This window comes from Lotus japonicus, chromosome 5 (genome assembly GCF_012489685.1).
Source record: "Lotus japonicus ecotype B-129 chromosome 5, LjGifu_v1.2".
NCBI classification, from domain to species: domain Eukaryota; kingdom Viridiplantae; phylum Streptophyta; class Magnoliopsida; order Fabales; family Fabaceae; genus Lotus; species Lotus japonicus.
Genome location: NC_080045.1, coordinates 14,594,240 through 14,608,373, shown reverse-complemented (window position 1 = coordinate 14,608,373; position 14,134 = coordinate 14,594,240). Strand labels below are relative to the sequence as shown.

Here is a 14,134-nt window from a genome sequence, read left to right as displayed (position 1 = left end):
TTTCCTTCGACTTAGGTGAAGTTTAGCTTGATTTGCTCTACCTTTGCAGATTTTGGGTAATCATGGTCTGAGGGAAGGAGACTGAGAGCCTAGGCTCTGCCTAGGAAGGGGAAAGAAGTTCAATCAACAAATAAGAATAAGTACCCAACGCTCCCTCTCGATCAAATGTCGTATGATTGAGTCTATCACCAAGCTTTGGCTTGCAAGTCGCAGTTTGCAAACAAGGATGAGATGCATCTTCATGGCACCGATATTGTGTGAGAATCGGTTATAGGGGTCAACCACAAAGTGTTTTGGTACTCGCATTTCTAGCGCGCGTGATTTACGTTAGCTAGGGCGTACGTTCATGTGTTCACCATAAAGCAGATTAAGCTTCAATTTTGATTTTGATTTACATCTTATGAGATGAGGGTGTTGAACTGTCTACAAGTGGCTCCTTCACAATTACACCTGAGGGGGTTGGGCATTCCTACGGGGGTTCGAGGCTACATGTCGAGAGTTCAGACGGAGGCACTATTCTCTTGATCCTTACTTCCAATTTTTTTGACGTTATACATACCCACACTTTTGGGGGAAGAGGTTTAGTAAGTTGTTTCAAGTCTCACCCCGCCAACCCAATCCTGAAACCTTGGTCTGACACATATAAGGAGTTCAATGACATTCTTCCTTGCATATTGTCACCTACATTCTAACAATTTGAAGCTTGAGGATGGTCGCTCATTTCTAGGGCTCGAACCATTTTCTAAACATGAATATCACGATGGTGACCCGTGGGAGAAGGGAAGCCATATGTTACTAACATGTCATTTCTTAATTTTAAAAACTACTCTCTCTGTTCCTTTTTATCAGTCCACTTTAGGTGGTGGCACATAGATTAAGAGTGTAATTAATTTTGTTGAATGTTAGAAAAGTTGAGCATGCTTTTACTATTATACCCATTTAAACTGTGTTTTATCTCTCCTCATTTATTGTTCTGATAAAGGTATTGGTTGTAAAAACATCATTTAATACTCTCTTGAAATGCTAAAAGAACAGTTAAATAGGAATAAATTATTTTTCTCAAAGTGAACAGATAAATAGGAACGAAGGGAGTATCTAACATCATGAAGATGTCATACCACACCTCATATGCCACTCCATTCTTATAGTCACACATAAACAAAAGTGTCAAATTTTGTAACTTCAAGTGCTTGTGTTTGAAAAAGGGATGTACTTAAAGGACCAAAATGTAATTAAATTAAATAAAAACAGAGAGAATATTTTCAACAAATTGGAATTTGAATTGATAATATAATGACGTAAGTTGAAGTACAGGTAGCCAAATTTAATAACATATATGACATCAGGGGAAGGTAGAGGCAGAGGCAGGGGTTGGGACACTAGTTGGAAGTTGGAAGGTAGAATAAGACTTTTGAGCTTAATAAGGAGACCAAATCCAATTGTCATCAAATCAAATATATTAGCTGGGACGCTCTTTGTCACAACTTGCTTGTTTGAGAACCTAATTATTGGATTTAACCGTTACGTTGATTAGTAATCCTCTTACCGCAATCCAACTCAACACGGACAATACATTGAACAACCGCGCTTATAGTACCATATACACATTCGCAACTCGGACAATACAATGATCGGTTTAAATGTTATATACTTGATTTTCCTTAAGTAATGTCTCCGATATAAGTTTTGTGGTTGAAAAAACATTCACAAAAAGAACTAGCTCGACTAAGATGTGGATATTCTTGTCTCAAATTGTTTTCTGTCTTACACTAAAAAAGATGCATTGTACCAACAAGTCTAACACACTTGCAAAATATTCTAATATTTAGTCTACAGTTTAACAACGGCCCAATGACATGAAAAAATAATTTCTCAGGAGATATCTATAGCTTAATATCATCTCATAGATTAGTCTAATTGTCTTTGGCTTTAAGGAAAAAAATAAAAAGTGGATGTATTTTGGGGCTATACTAATTAATTAATTAATTGATAGAAAAATGTAGCTTGAAATTGGAATAAAGGAGCCCATTGAAGCCATCTCATGATCTCCACTCGTTGGGGTGAAGAAAAGACAAGGGGAGAATTAAATAACACGGAGTTGAATTGAAGATCCGATCAGCACACAGCACACAGCACACAGCACACTGTTACCATAATCATCGCAACCCATCCCATACCAAAAACAAAACAAACTCATCACAAAAACGAAACCGAAATTTTGGTAGAGAGAGTTGAGAGTGTTGCGATTTGTGCTGAACCAAACTTCATTCTTTCACTTTCAAGGTACCTCTCTCTCTCTCTCTCTCTCTGAAATTGCGGTTATGGATGTTGCTAATGAATGTGCAATCGATTTTCACCATTATCTTGTGATTGTTGTTTGCATGTGACTCTTTTTCTGTGTTATAGTTCAGGTTGTAATCTGATTTTCAGGTAAACTAAAATATACTCATGTTAGTTCAAGCGTTTTGTTCTCACGGAACTAAGCATTCAATTGTTTTCTTTTGATGGCTTGTTTGATTTGGAATTCAAGGTTTATGCAATTTTTAACCTATGAAATTGGAATAGCACTTGTTGCTTCATTGTGCAATAATGTTGGAAACTTTGTTTCTTTTTCTCTTCAATTGAATTTTCTCTTGATGAGGACAAAATACTGCTAGTTGTTCGGTTTCGTGACTTTCAGCAGTAAGAAAGTTTAGCTTCCTAGTCAGGCATTTAAATACTTGCATTTTTTTCATTCGGTTTTTTAGTTTTTATCCTTTCGGTAATTTCTTTTGAAATTTCTATTGCTTGTAGTGCAGTTGTGGTGTTTGTTCAATTGCGTAGTTCCCCAATGTATGTAGTTGTCTGCCAAATTTAGCGAAGGATGTGTTTGTCACTGCTATTTAAAATTAATTTTCTTACAATGAATGTGGATCTCTTCTGGTTTGAGCAATGATAAGTTTCTAATTTTTTTTTTCCTGACTACTCTTTTCTAGTTGAAAGGACAAGGACTTTCAAGGTTCAATCTGGTGGTAAGATTTCCTATATGCAGCACTTCTTGTCTTGTAGCTGTTGAGGATTTTGGATAGTTGTAATTCTATAAGGAAATATTCCCTTTGATCTATGCATGTCTGGCCCTGTGGCCATAGTTGAGAATTTGGATGGAGCACTTTCTTGTGCAGAGAGAACGAAATCTCTTGATGTCATTTCTGCGATAGGCAGCATATCGATATTGACAAACGGTGAAGCTGGGCATTCCACTGAAATTCCTGGATTTAGAGTTGGGGAACTCTTACTTTCTAATGGGGAAACGTATGCTGGGTCCCTTCTCGGCAACATTCCAGAGGGTCAGGGTCGGTATGTATGGTCAGATGGTTGTGTGTATGAGGGTGAGTGGAGCCGGGGGATGAGAAATGGATCTGGGAAAATACAATGGAGTTCTGGAGCAGTATATGAGGGTGAATTCTCTGGTGGCTATATCAACGGTACCGGAACATATATTGGTTCTGATAGTCTGACCTACAAAGGTCGCTGGCGGTTGAATCTTAAACATGGGCTGGGTTGTCAAGTTTATCCAAATGGAGATATCTGTGAAGGCTCTTGGATCCAAGGAACACCGGAGGGTCCAGGAAAGTATACCTGGGCAAATGGTAATGTATATTTGGGGAATATGAAAGGTGGGAGAATGTCAGGAAAAGGAACTCTCACCTGGTTAAATGGAGACTCATTTGAAGGAAGCTGGTTAAATGGTATGATGCATGGTCTTGGGGTATATACTTGGAGTGATGGAGGCTGCTATGTTGGGACTTGGACACGGGGTCTGAAAGATGGCAAGGGAACCTTTTATCCGAGAGGCAGCTGTCTTCCATCGGCACAAGAAATATATCTTAACGCGTTGAGAAAAAGAGGACTATTGCCCGATTTGAGAAAACAGAAACAGGTGCATATTCATCATGCTGCATCAGTTGATATGGGAGATGTCAAGGTTGGTGAGAACCAGAGATCAAGTCATTTTTCATCTGATAAGCTCGCTAAAGGAAACCTTTTAAATCTAGAACAATCTCGCACCAAAAATGTTTCTCTAGAAAGACGCTGGAGTCTTGAGGTGTCTATTGAGAAAGTTATTGGCCATGATTCAAAATTAGGTTCAACAGATTCTGTATTTGAAACTGGAGATAAAGAGGCTAATGCAAAGATCCCAATTTTGGAGCGTGAGTATATGCAAGGTGTATTAATTAGTGAGCAAGTTTTAAATAGTAGTTTTTCATCATTGGCTAGAAAAGCAAAACAGCTTCAAAGAAAACTTGCCAAAGAGATTCAAAGACCTGGTGAAACAATCATTAAAGGCCACAGGAGTTATGATCTGATGCTTAGTCTGCAACTCGGAATAAGGTAAAAGTCTCTCTCTATCTTGACTTTTTGCACATAAAACTGCTTTAGCTGATCATTTGTATCAATACCACATGATTCATATTCTGCAAATTCTGCATTTTTTTATTTGTTTTTATCTACACAGAATTCAAGATGAATCCATGATGGAAGGAGGACATAAATTCTTCTGATTAGAAATATTTATTCTTTATATGAGAATTTCGTCCGGCTGTATACATGTCTTCATTAACCGTAATAGTGGTCATCACTCATCTCATCTTCCTTTCTCTTTTGTTCATTAACAGTAAATAATAGAGATCTGATATATGTGGCTCTGAAAAAGAAAAAAAATTCAACTTTCAGATCATCATCCTCTAAACTATAACTTACTTACAAATCACTAAATTATATCTCCAGGTTTCAAGAAAATGGAATGTGGATCCTGTCTATCTATCCATAAAAAAATGAAGGCAAAAAAACTACCTTTAAAAGCTAAAATATTATTCTGGACTATCAATATTTACTTTTGCATGGTTTTCCATAAATAATATACGAATGGGCTTTGAAATGGCTAGGTATACTGTGGGTAAGATTACCCCCATACAGAGACGAGAAGTTCGAGCATCAGATTTTGGCCCCAGAGCAAGCTTTTGGATGAACTTTCCTAAAGAAGGTTCTCAGCTGACACCTCCTCATCAGTCAGAGGATTTTAAATGGAAAGATTATTGTCCAATGGTGTTCAGGTAAGTCCTTGAAACTTTTTTAGGCTTAATTTATTTCTGAAGTTTCATTCATGGACTACTAGGCATGCATTTAAACCAATCCTTGTTTATGTATGCTGCTTTGCCTCCACTTTGTTATTGGCACATTTTATTTCTGCAGGAAGTGTTTATAATATTCATATCATGAGCATCTGCTTCATTCAATCACTCCTCCTTGTCACTCTTTATGATTGGTTGGTAGCATCAGGCTATATGACTAGTTCTGTTTTCATCAAAATTTCTATTTTTTCCCTCTTAAGTTGACTAAACTTTAATCTACCATATTAGTTCTATTATTCACTTTTATGCTATTAGGAACAACAAAAAATAAATGCGTATATAAATTTTTAGCATTTCTTTTTTCGTATTTATTTCATATTACAATGGCCAGTGGACCACTTGCCATCAATACCACCACGATAACAAAATCTTTTTCTAACTAGGTGGGCCTGACTACATGAATCAGATAAGGCCATAGTAATGACAGGCCATTTGAATCAAAATCCTTCTTAATGGTTTGGTATAATCATCAAACTTGCTTGTTAAAGTTGAGAGTTGAGACAAATTCAAATGTAGAATAATTATTCTGTATTGACTTGTAATTGCATAATTGTTTATTAAGCAATGTGGATTACATGTTGAATTCTTGCTTCACTTACATGAAAACCTTAAGTATTATGTTGGTGCACTTTCATTAGGCTGGAATACCATCTTCGCATTTTACCAGTTGTTGAGTTGTGCTTTCAATTGTACAGGACCATAATCATGCATATATTTTCTTGACAAGTTTGAACAACAAAGACAACAGAATAAAACAGAAAATTGACCTTTCATTTTCAGATATTATAACGAAAATTGCCCTTTCATTGTTTCCAATTGTGTTTGTATACATGCCTAAGGAACCACAGCTACAGCCTTTATTTTGCTCTCTACTATTTCTTGTCACTTTTCATTTGGTTGTCGTATATGACCTTGTGTCCTATTACAGAAATTTGAGAGAGTTGTTCAAGATTGATGCTGCTGACTATATGATGTCCATTTGTGGAAATGATGCCCTGAGGGAACTATCTTCTCCCGGGAAAAGTGGTAGCGTCTTTTTCCTGTCTCAAGATGATCGATTTATGATCAAGACACTGCGAAGATCTGAAGTAAAGGTATGTTATATGTGGATCTTATTCATTATCATTTGTTGCAGTTGCTGATATACATAAGATATGCCTTGGAGGCTTGTTTTCTACTGGTTCTCTTTCTAATTCGCAGTTTCAAATGCATGATACAGTTTGCACCCATAGAATGACACTCTTCATCAATTAAAATTTATATCTCCATCATTCCTGTATGTTTTTTGGTGTGTTTATCTCCACCATTCCTGTATGTTTTTTGGTTTGGTTATCAATTACATGCTTGCTACTAGAGCTGATGACATCATTGCGCCCAAGATGACATTGAAGTGTGGCACAAACTATAAACTTCTCTTGAGATTTTTGGGCTAGGCCCTGCCTCAAAAGCTAGGTTAGCAGTGAGGATTGCCATGCCTTTTACAAGGACTTCTATGGCCATATTTGTAGTTGTAGTCCATATTGGACCTTCACACACACACACCTCACGCACCAGCGCTGGACATTTGGAGCATGGATATCATAGGCTTGATATTTATGGAAATGCTTCATGCCCATGATGGGATATTTATGAGGCCATATTGACTTCATCAATTTCTCCTAGAATAGTCGTGGGTCAGATGAACTTGATTATTTTTTCCTAAATCAATTGTGGGTCAGGTTGATTCTTGAACTTTAAACTTTGGTGAGTGGCTCATATTGGGTGGCCCAGTAACAAAATGGATCTAGGATAGACTTTGTTACCATCTTAGGAATTTCGGATTCGTCTAACCCTACCCTCCAAAAACTAGCTTAGGTGTAAGGATTGTCTTGCCCTTTAGAAGGATTTCTTTAGTCATATCTCTAGTCAATGTAGGTCCTTAATATCTTTAATACTTCACTTGGAAACAGTATATTCATGTAAGACAACAAATATATACTGTATACATATATAAATATTCGACATTGTTGACATTCATAACTAACAATTAATTTGTAGGTGTCTTGAACAAACATAGAACTAAATGCCAAACAAAGTCAAGGTAACTGAGAACTTTATGCCTCTAAGGCTTAAACTTAACTGTAACCAACCAAATCCTCTAAGGTTGGCTTCAAGGGCAGTGTTGAGTTTTCATCAATGCCACCGAATACCGGCCAAATTGAGTTGTGACAGCCTCGTTTTCCAGTGCGGCTGTTGCTACACAAAATTGCAAGACTTCACATCAGCAAGAAGCGGCAAGGGGCTGCTACACACCGCGACAGTGCTGTTCCACAGCTATTGCGTGCTATTGACAACGCTGCTTTAAATATTAGACATAATCCATCTCATCATTGTTATGTGTTAATTTACTTTCCTTAGTAGTTTCTTTGGTGTTTTGGATGATCATTGGATGTGACCCGTCACCATGTAGCAATATTTCAATCCCACCAAATAGCAGCCAAATTGAGTAGTGATGGCCTCGTTTTCCACAGCAACTGCTGCTACACAAAATTGCAAATCTGCGCATCAACAAGGAGCCACAAGGGCTCGCTACACACCGCGAGCTATAGTGCACTATTGACAACCCTGCTTAAAAATATTTGAGAAAAAGATGAGTTCACACCCCATTTCCTTCCACACCTAGAGTGATATAGGAAGAGGAGACAGAAATGAAAGACATGTGATAGGAAAAGAAGTGAGTGATAGGAAGATAAAGTTGGGTTTGAATGAATCAAAACCTAAATATTAGACATAATCTATGTCACATTGTTATGTTGTTAATTTCCTTTTGAGTAGTTTCTTTGGTATTTTGAATGATCATTGGATGTGACCCATCACTATGCAGCTGTTTCTCATGGTTGGGTTCAAGACTTCATAGAAACCATAAAGTTCTTCATGAAATTGTGTGGTGTTTTCAGTTCTCTAATGTATGGAATGCGTACATTTTTAAAAGCATTGCTTTGCTCGAGCTTTGATTGGTATAAATTGTGTTTTTGGCTACATCCAGCGTTCTGGGTTTTTTATCCCCTGAATTCTCTCTCCTTTTATTTTTGGGTTGGTTTTGTATTATATTTTATGCTTCCTAATTCCTATTATTCTATTGCACTTTTCTCTCTTATAGAACTACACCCTCCGGTCACTATTATAAGCAAAAAACAAGTTTTTAAATTCATTCAATAAATGATGTATCTAGTCTATAATAATGACTATACATCATTTACTCAATGAATCTAAAATATTGTTTTTGCTTATAATAGTGACCGGAGGGTGTACTTTTTAATCCAATAATTGACAAAAGGAAATTGAGCTCGTATAACACTTAATCATCTTCGGGTACATTTGTTCAGTAATGATATCATAGTGTTCCCTTGTTCTTGTCTACTTCCCTTTTTTTCATTATAAAATACAAATTTAGTGACCAAAATTTTAAATGTAGGTTCTTCTACGAATGCTTCCAGACTATCATCATCATGTGAAATCATATGAGAATACACTAGTCACAAAATTTTTTGGTCTGCACAGGATTATACCTTCGAGTGGACAAAAGGTAATGTGCGTCCTTCCTTAAAATCAGTCTTTCTCTGGAGTATTTATTGATTTCTAATGCCATGATTTGCAACTGAATACTTGAAAATCTGAAATATAAAAAGAATGAAAATCTTCATAATGCAGATGTACCACATCAAATATTTGAACCTATCATGACTTACATCTTTATTGCCAACCGAATTGATAATCCTTTTTTCGTTTCATTGGGAGCTAATATTTATATGAAATTTTCTATCTTGCAGTTTCGCTTTGTTGTAATGTGCGTCCTTCCTTAAAATCAGTCTTTCTCTGGAGTATTTATCGATTACTAATGACATGATTTGCAACTTAATACTTGAAAATCTGAAATATAAAAAGAATGAAAATCTTCATAATGCAAGTGTACCACATCAAATATTTGAACCTATCATGACTTGCATCTTTATTGCAAAACGAGTTGATAATCTTTTTTTCGTTTCATTGGGAGCTATTATTTATATGAAATTTTCTATTTTGCAGTTTCGCTTTGTTGTAATGGGAAATATGTTCTGCACGGAATTAAGGATCCATAGGAGATTTGATTTAAAAGGTTCATCCTTTGGACGTTCTTCAGACAAGATAGAAATTGATGAGAATACCACTCTTAAAGATTTGGATCTAAACTATTGCTTTTTCTTGGAACCATCCTGGCGGGAGTCTTTATTAAAGTACGGGGTATTTACAAAATATTTTGTTTTTGTTTTTGAGCTTTCAAAAAAGATTTTATTACTAGGAATATAAAGAAGAGGAAGATAAATTCCTCTCCTTTTACAAAGTTACAATGAACATAGCAAATTAAGACACGTGCATACTACATACTTGCTTACATGCAAATATATAATTTGCGTGTCAGTGTGTATTTATCTGTACAGTACAGGTAATGCAGAAGGATCCTTATTGCATACTTTGATACACTATACATTGAGCGTGTACAGTTTTTTAAGGAAGGAATGTTTTTTGCAATTTTGTGCCCATATAAGATACACAATGAGCGGATCAGAGGAGATATTGGGGTGGCACCTATCATGAAGAAGCTGATGGAAAACCGGTTAAGGTGGTATGGACATGTACAAAGAAGAACTTTGGAGGCACCGGTGAAAAGGGTTGATTACATGATATTTAGTCCTCTGAAGAGAGGTAGAGGGAGGCCAAAAAGAACTTGGGAAGATATTGTTAAATATGATCTCATTATCAATAATATCTCTCATAATCTGGTTTTTGATCGAGCTCAATGGTATAGTGTGATCCATATAGCCGACCTCACCTAGTGGGATAAGGTTTTTTTTGCTGTTGCTATTTGTTTTATATTGCTGCTTATTAAAAATAGGAACTGTTAGTGTTTGTTAGAATTCTGAAAATTTGTAAGACGAGTTTTTCCTCAATTTTCATGATATAGATTGTTGAGTCCTACAATGCTTGACTTCAAAATTTGAGGATGACCTCTTACTCATACTATTGTGCAGGCAGATTGAGATCGATAGCAAGTTCTTGGAAGAACAACGCATAATGGATTACAGCCTGCTTCTAGGTGTTCATTATCGAGCTCCGCAGCAGCTGCATCCTCGCCCATCCTACAACCAGAGCATTAATGCTGATGGTTTGGCAGTTCTTGCAGAGGAAGGTAAGATCCTATCTAGAAAGATAATCATTTGTGCTTTGCCTTTGTGATTGACATTTATTTCTGAAAGTATATATTTCTTAATATAGTAAGGTACTAAGGTGCATTTAATTAAAATTCTGTGTACATCAGAAGTGTGAAATAATGTCCAGGAATGAATAGATAATATCTTGCCCCCAGTTATTGATGTGACCAGATATAAATACTGCTTATTATGTTTCGGTACTGTGGACCTGGGTATTTCTGAAAACTTCTCTTTAATGTAAGTCTGACCTTTTTACTATAAACAATTTCTATGCTGTTTGTTATCAACAATTCGTGAACAATATGCATGGTCTGCACTGGAGGTCTGGAAGGGAAACCCATATCCTTGGTTGGTCCAGTTAAAATATGCTGACTGGCATTCGGTCCAGACTCTTCCTTGTAGCTTATTCCTTTATTTATTTTTCTTAGAATTTTTAGTTCAGTCTCGGGGATTTTTCGCACTGAAATTGGTAACTGAACCCTTGAATTGGGTGCTTTGTTGGGTTTCCAATTGGAGTCGGGGGTTTACAACTACGTTTATGAATGGGTTTCCAATTTTTCTGTCATTATGCTTACAAGTTCCAGCAATGATTTTCTTTTTTCTTCTCTATCTTTTTTGTGTTCGAAGGTTTCAGCTGTGATTTAGTACTTGATTTTTGTACTAGAACTATAACCATGAAACTGATAAATTTTAAAACTATGTCGATGATCAACTGACAGACCCTCTGGAGGATGAAGTATACAACTACCCGCAAGGCCTTGTTCTGGTCCCTCGAGGAGCAGATGATGGCAGCGTTGTTGTAGGGTCCCACATCAGGGGTAGCAGATTGCGAGCTTCAGCTGCTGGTGACGAGGAGGTGGATCTACTTCTACCCGGTACAGCAAGGTATAGTTTCTTCATGATTTTAATGGTACTGTCATTGTTCTTTATCACTAGTAACACCATAGCACCTCAGCTATCCTGGTATTATGTTTGATCATTGCACCTCCAAGTTCATAATCACTTCTTGTATCTTCATAAAAGGCTTAAATAAGTTTTTGGTCCCTATCTTTACCATATGTTTGGTTTTCGTCCCTCGCCGGAGCAAAGGTGGGCTTTAGTCCCTAACCTTTGCCAAAATGATTGGTTTTCATCCCTCCGGAGCTCTAGGTCAACGCCGGAGCTTCGGTGGCCCATGTGGCATGACCACGTGGAATTAAAAATAATCCATAATTAAAACCCTTAAATCCCATCATTTAAATTAAATCTTTCACCTAAACCATCAAACTTAAATCCCAAACTTTGACCAAAAAAAAAATTTCCCAAATTAAATCTTCATCTTATCATCTTCAACATCATATCATCCTCAAACCCAGAAAACAAAATCTCAAACCCAGAATAAAATCACAAACCCAGAAACACATAGCTTTGTATATCCTTCAAAGTATGAGGAAATAATGGCATTAAGCAGAACAACTAATGTCATCCAACCACACCGTGATCCTCATCCAATCTTCCTCTGTCGAAGCAAATACACAACGCACAGCACTTGTTCATCCACTCAATCCACCCAATACTCTAGATCCCAGAACATATACTTCCTCTTAATCATTTTCATCGTCATCTTCTTCACCCTAGGCCTGAACCAACATGAAATCATTGCAATTTTGTATCAATTCACCATCAACAGGTTGAAGCAAGATTTGGGATCCCCCCATCAATTCAGATCCCAATCTGAAAACAACAGAATCTGGGATCCCCACCCTCAGATTCGATTAGAAACAACACCCACCACCACACTGAACCAGAACCGCCTCTGCAAATCCACTTCGTCGTGACGCCTCCGCTTCCACCGGGACTGGATCTGCGACCTCTCTCTTTCAACCTGCAACGTCAACTCTTAGTTCAGATAAAAGAGGGAGCTTTTGAGATGTGGATGAAGTTGCAGGGCTAGCCAGATCTAGGCAGATCTACGACAGGAGAGAGAAAGGTCGAGGACAGGGAGAGAGAAAGGGCAAGGACGACGATGATGGTGAACACGAAGTTGATGGTGGGTGGAGATGTTAGGGTTCAAAGTTGAAGGTTGAAGGTTTGACATTCAATTGATCGATGAAACGGGAGACCCACTTTGGCGGCTGGGAATTTGATGATGTGAGTTCTGATTAGTGTGCCCACCTTAGTAAATTTAGATGAGGGATTAGTTTAGGTTTTTAATTAATCAGTTAATTTCCTTTTGTTTTAAAAAAAATCAATAATAATAATAACACCTGGCCTCATTAATCCAATGTGGCATTGCCACATGGGCCACCGGAGCTCCGGCGTTGATCCAGAGCTCCGGAGGGATGAAAACCAAACATTTTGGCAAAGGTTAGGGACTAAAGCCCACCTTTGCTCCGACGAGGGACAAAAACCAAACATATGGTAAAGAATAGGGACCAAAAACTTATTTAAGCCTTCATAAAATAACAAATTTGGGTAGTTACTAGCTGATGGTTCAGTTGCACTCCTAATTTTAAGGACGAGTGTGATGCAATTCAGAGATATCCTAGTTGTTGCTAAATGATGGCCTGCGTGCTCCAGCATGAAGAGAACTCCTGTTAATCTCTATGAATCATTCGTCAAAAGTGATTTTGAAATACGAGAAGTTGATTGATAAATCATAAATGTCAAGCTGAAGAAAATATGATGTACTCTACAACTGAATATTCACAATTCTTAATCTTTCTTAACAATCTCTCAGTGCTTGAATGCTTATGGATCCTAAAGCTCTGTCATATTCATTGCATATTGTTAGAAATTTGAAGTTGCCTATTTTTTCCTTGAAGAGAGATAAGATCTATCCGATTTTGCCCCTAACAATCAAGTTATTTAACGTAGGACCCTATTGATTAAACCAAAACTGCTGTTTAGTGCACCATTGTTGCTTGAATATTAAAGACTGAGAGTTTTCTTTTCCGGTAACTTGTTCTGCAGATTACAAATCCAACTTGGTGTGAACATGCCATCAAGGGCAGAGCAGATTCCGGGAAAAGAGGACATGCAAATGTTTCACGAGGCTTACGACGTCGTACTTTACCTGGGTATCATTGATATATTGCAAGAGTACAACATGACTAAGAAGATTGAGCATGCATATAAATCACTTCAATTTGATTCAATTACTATCTCGGCGGTTGATCCTACATTCTACTCACGTCGCTTCCTTAATTTTATCCAGAAAGTGTTCCCACCAAATGTGGCAGGAAGATAAAGTTTGGGGTTAACTACATCTAGTTAATTTATTCTGAGTATGTGAACATTGTGACATTGTCACCTTTTGTGCATGGTTTATAATAATTGATTTAAATGTGTTTCTTATGTTTAAGAATATGTTCACAACGCGCATGTCCAGCAGACGTCACAACCTATTGTTACTCTCTGGCTGTGGTAAGAAACCAATAAAAGGGGTCTCCTACCTGTTTCCGGTATTTAGTGAAGATTGGCACCATAACTATTATGATTAGTATGATTGTAAATAATGGGTTGTGTAAATTACCCATGAGAAAGTTTGGGTTAAATAACTCATCGTCAAATCACATTAAAGATAAGTGAGTTGGAATTTCTATATTTTATTTATTAATTTAAATACTCTGGAGGTCCCTGAAATTGTCTGTCGTATGAAAATAAGTCCCTGAAAAAAAATTATGACTCTGAATCCCTGAAATTTTTCTTTAATCAGAATAAGTCCTTACTCGTGTTTTGAGCTTATGTGGCTCA

The 14,134-nt window shown here is 37.1% G+C and overlaps 1 protein-coding gene across 1 annotated transcript; it reads left to right on the top strand.

The window, feature by feature from the left end:
• The first annotated feature begins 2,041 nt into the window (after window positions 1-2,041).
• On the top strand, window positions 2,042-13,854 carry LOC130721084 (phosphatidylinositol 4-phosphate 5-kinase 9-like). Its single transcript, XM_057571818.1, has 9 exons — window positions 2,042-2,283; window positions 2,976-4,371; window positions 4,926-5,093; window positions 6,100-6,265; window positions 8,626-8,736; window positions 9,237-9,424; window positions 10,220-10,377; window positions 11,119-11,284; window positions 13,352-13,854. The coding sequence occupies exons 2-9, from the start codon at window positions 3,107-3,109 to the stop codon at window positions 13,626-13,628; spliced, it is 2,499 nt and encodes an 832-aa protein (XP_057427801.1). The 5' UTR covers window positions 2,042-2,283; window positions 2,976-3,106; the 3' UTR covers window positions 13,629-13,854.
• The last annotated feature ends 280 nt before the right edge of the window (window positions 13,855-14,134 follow it).